Source organism: Priapulus caudatus, unplaced genomic scaffold (assembly GCF_000485595.1).
Source record: "Priapulus caudatus unplaced genomic scaffold, Priapulus_caudatus-5.0.1 Scaffold961, whole genome shotgun sequence".
NCBI classification, from domain to species: domain Eukaryota; kingdom Metazoa; phylum Priapulida; class Priapulimorpha; order Priapulimorphida; family Priapulidae; genus Priapulus; species Priapulus caudatus.
The window spans coordinates 98,416-101,984 of record NW_014578022.1 but is presented as its reverse complement, the minus strand read 5'-3'; the positions used below and the strand labels follow the sequence as shown (position 1 = coordinate 101,984).

At 45.1% G+C, this 3,569-nt stretch overlaps 1 protein-coding gene across 1 annotated transcript in view; it reads right to left on the bottom strand.

Moving 5' to 3' along the window:
* Nucleotides 1-3,569, bottom strand: part of LOC106814674 (cytochrome P450 2U1-like) — a 7,147-nt gene that overhangs the window by 2,244 nt on the left and 1,334 nt on the right. The window contains exons 3-7 of the mRNA XM_014819019.1: nucleotides 2,515-2,872; nucleotides 1,908-2,068; nucleotides 1,374-1,492; nucleotides 773-922; nucleotides 243-328 (exon numbers count right to left, since the gene is read on the bottom strand). Coding sequence (XP_014674505.1) covers nucleotides 243-328; nucleotides 773-922; nucleotides 1,374-1,492; nucleotides 1,908-2,068; nucleotides 2,515-2,872 — 874 coding nt within the window. The remainder of the gene's footprint in view (nucleotides 1-242; nucleotides 329-772; nucleotides 923-1,373; nucleotides 1,493-1,907; nucleotides 2,069-2,514; nucleotides 2,873-3,569) is intronic.

The window sequence follows — 3,569 nt, the reverse complement described above, 5'->3', positions numbered from 1 at the left end:
TCTCTCTCTTTCTTTCTCCCTCTCTCTCTCTCTCTCTCTCTCTCTTCCTCTCTCTCTCTCTCTCTTAATTTCTTTTACGATTTGCTTACGCTCGCACTGTCGGTAAGCTTTCGGACGGGTTACATGCAATGTCATGCATACCTCTATTGGCGTTATTTGCATACTGCATGTTAGCCCGACCAGGCTGTGCGACGGATTGTCTATACATTCTAACCCTAGCAATACCGTTTCTTGGAGCTAACCAGAGCGCGGGGTCGTGGTGGATTCCCCACAGATTCGGACCGATGATAGCTCCCTCTGGTATTCTGTATCCGGCTAAGGTTGTCTCCTGGAGAGTTGTAATTAAGAGAGCATCGTTAATAATCGCATCATGGATCCTGGAATATCATCGATTGTAAAATAGCCAGCAACGCGTTACCTTTGATGACATGACCCTGAATGACACAGCAAACCTTGAATAAATTTAACCAAACGGTTTACTTTTATAAAAAAAGAAACGGGTGGGTGGATTCAATCTTGGATTTTCCATAAAACAGATGCACCTAAAGAAGATATTCCCTAAGAAGAATCTCCCAGCTCATAGGTAATTAAAATCGCATCTTTCCCACATCCCGCTTAACTTCTATTCCCGAATCACAAAATATTTTCCCGGTACATCTCGGTTCACAGAAAACTAAAATGGTCTAATCGCGCGTCCCGATAATAAACCGTTCCCCGTTTGAATTCATTCTGAGTTGAAAAAATAAATGAATTTATTAAAATATCTCCTGACCTTCACCGCAGCATGAAAGACTCCCAGAGGAATAACTGAACTTCTCCGAAATACTTCGAGCAAGGTGGCCTGTGTGTAGAGCAAACTAGCCTGGTCATTCAGACACGGTAGTCGACTTCGTCCTACCACAAGATCCAACTCTTCTTGAACCTAGGGCAATAAATACAGTGGTTATAGTAATTCATAAGAATTAATTTAGTAAATTATATTTCCCGTTCATTTCCGAGAGAGAGAGAGTTTAGTGGGAACATCAATTTAGTCAATATAAATAAACAGTGGTTACCCATAGGCGTAGTAGCCAAATATAACTGGGAGGCTGTAGAAATATACCAGAAATGTGCGTGGCGTGAAATTGGCGGCAACTCGTCTTTATCATTTTTTTTTATCATAGGTAGGCCTATAGCTAAACAGTAGAACCTATCCGGCGTGAAAGGTGGGGTTTTATTGCACATGTATACCCAACGGTACACTGTGACTTCTATGAAGGCCATGGTCGACGGGTCTGTCCACTGTGACGGACTGAGCCATGGTGCTGATGCACACACGTGTCGTGACCCGGCTGGCTGCTGCAGGTGCTGCATTACGTTGTTAAGCGTTATACCTTGCTCTGCTTGTCTGGATGTCGGATCATGTTAGGGAAGGCCCATTTTAGCCTGGTTGTGGTTCCGGTCTCGGATCCCGCGCCGAAGATATCACTGACCAGCACGAGCAGCTGCTCCTCTGCACCAACAATAAACGTTCGCTGTTATTTGCTTACGGCAGTAGTGAGGCCGGTACACGTGCCGGCGAAAGCGCGAGAGGTAGGTAGGGACACTATGTGCGTTCATGACAAAACGAGTATGAGTAAACAAAGAAGGTGCTGGATGGTATAAATTACAAGTGAGGATGAGTAACTTTTAACTGTGGACGTACCAGAGTCAGTGGGCGTCTTGATGGGATGGACTCGGTATCGCCAATGGAACCAGCGCGCCCCCTATTACTCGTCTTATCGTTCTCTCCCACGCTCATTTATTTCGATGCCGCCCTATATATAGCTTCATCCACCACACGATTCTCTGCTACATTCCATGTTTCTTTACAGCAAATACTTGGTGTATGTGATTGGTGTGTAGGAGCGACACCTGGCGGCGCCAACCTGAGAAGGTCGTTTGCTTTCCTGCCTTCCGCAGTTCGATCATCTTCGTCAGGTAGACGTCAATGAAATCGCGAGGATTCTCGGTGTCTAGTCTTGCCTTGTGTTCGGCTATTTCTTTCTCAAAGAAATCTGTCTTCACTTCGTTGTAAGAGGTTTTAAACCTGTGGGCAGAGAATAAGGTTAAGGCCATACGAACGGCAAGACTATACGTCGGCAAGCAGACATATTATTGCGATCGTGCCACCCGAGATTCTATACATGAAACGTGGTTTTGAAATGACACTGTTAAATGGCAGTAGGAACGTCGTAACCTATTTTAAGATTCTTTATTTAGCACATAACTTAGTTACAATACAGCAGGTGTATGATAGGTATAACGTGAAAGAATAAATAAACAAGAATAGTAAACTTACTAACAAATGAGTGCTGTAAGGGTCAAAGTAGCACTAGGCTTTCGAGTCGACTCCCACATATTGGGCTTCTGACATTAATGGCGTTTCTGATATTATTCGTAGACGTCAATGAGAGAAACAATAGGGTAATGGGCACACAGCTCTTTTGATCAAACTTCACGCTTTCCGTATGTTCCTTACGTCTCCGTACGTACCTTCTAAAGTTGCTGTTTGGCAGCAGGCTGATCCCCGGTATGAAGTTGGAAGCGTCGGGAGTGATCGCTTTGGCTATTCTATTCAGACAATCCAGGAAGCGAACGAAGTAAGGATCGTCGTGTGTGAAGTGCTTGCCGAAAACAAGAGAGCTGATGATAGCTGAAACACTGACGGTCAGATGGTTGTGCACGTCGAAGCCGCTGTGTCGATCCTCTTGCTTGAATATGTCCAAGAAGACGGTCACCTCTTCCATGATCTTTGCTTCCATCGTGAAGCGACCCATACCGAAATCTCGTAAACATGTTAAAGAGAAACGGCGATTTTCCTTCCACGCTGGACCTTGATTGAGCGCGACTCCTGTTAAAACAGGCACCAATTATACATTAGCAGCATAGCATTTGTACGAGTTACAAATATAAGGTTCATACACCGAAGGCATACCCCGAAGGCAGGCAGCATATTTTAGTGCGTTACTTAGCCGCATGCGTTCACGCGTATAATGGGGGCAGTGTAATGCGTGCAATGTCCATGAAGATTAGTCTATGTGTCTATGAATATTATGATAGCATTTTGTCAACACATTTGCATACTATAACACAACTGTTGAAATCCCATATATGGTAATGGCAAATTAGTAGTGGTCTGGTGAAAAAGGAATACCTTTTGTACATTTAATTATAGACTGGCTGCATAGCTCGTTATTGAACGTTTATGGTCAGTCAATGCGTTAAAAGGGGAAATACTCGGCATAAATACTCCGTGGCTACGCCTAGGGTCACCACACAAGATCTGGACGACAATACAATGAGAAGGGAACTACAATACGCGATAGAAGCTGGCAAATCGGCGATGTATGTATTCAGATTTGCGACTGAATCACCATCACACACACACACACACGCACGCACACACGCACGCACGCATGCACGCACACACACTAAACACACGCACGCACACACACGCGCGCGCGCACACGCACGCACACACGCATGCACGCACACACACTAAACACACGCACGCACACACACGCGCGCGCGCACACGCACGCACACAC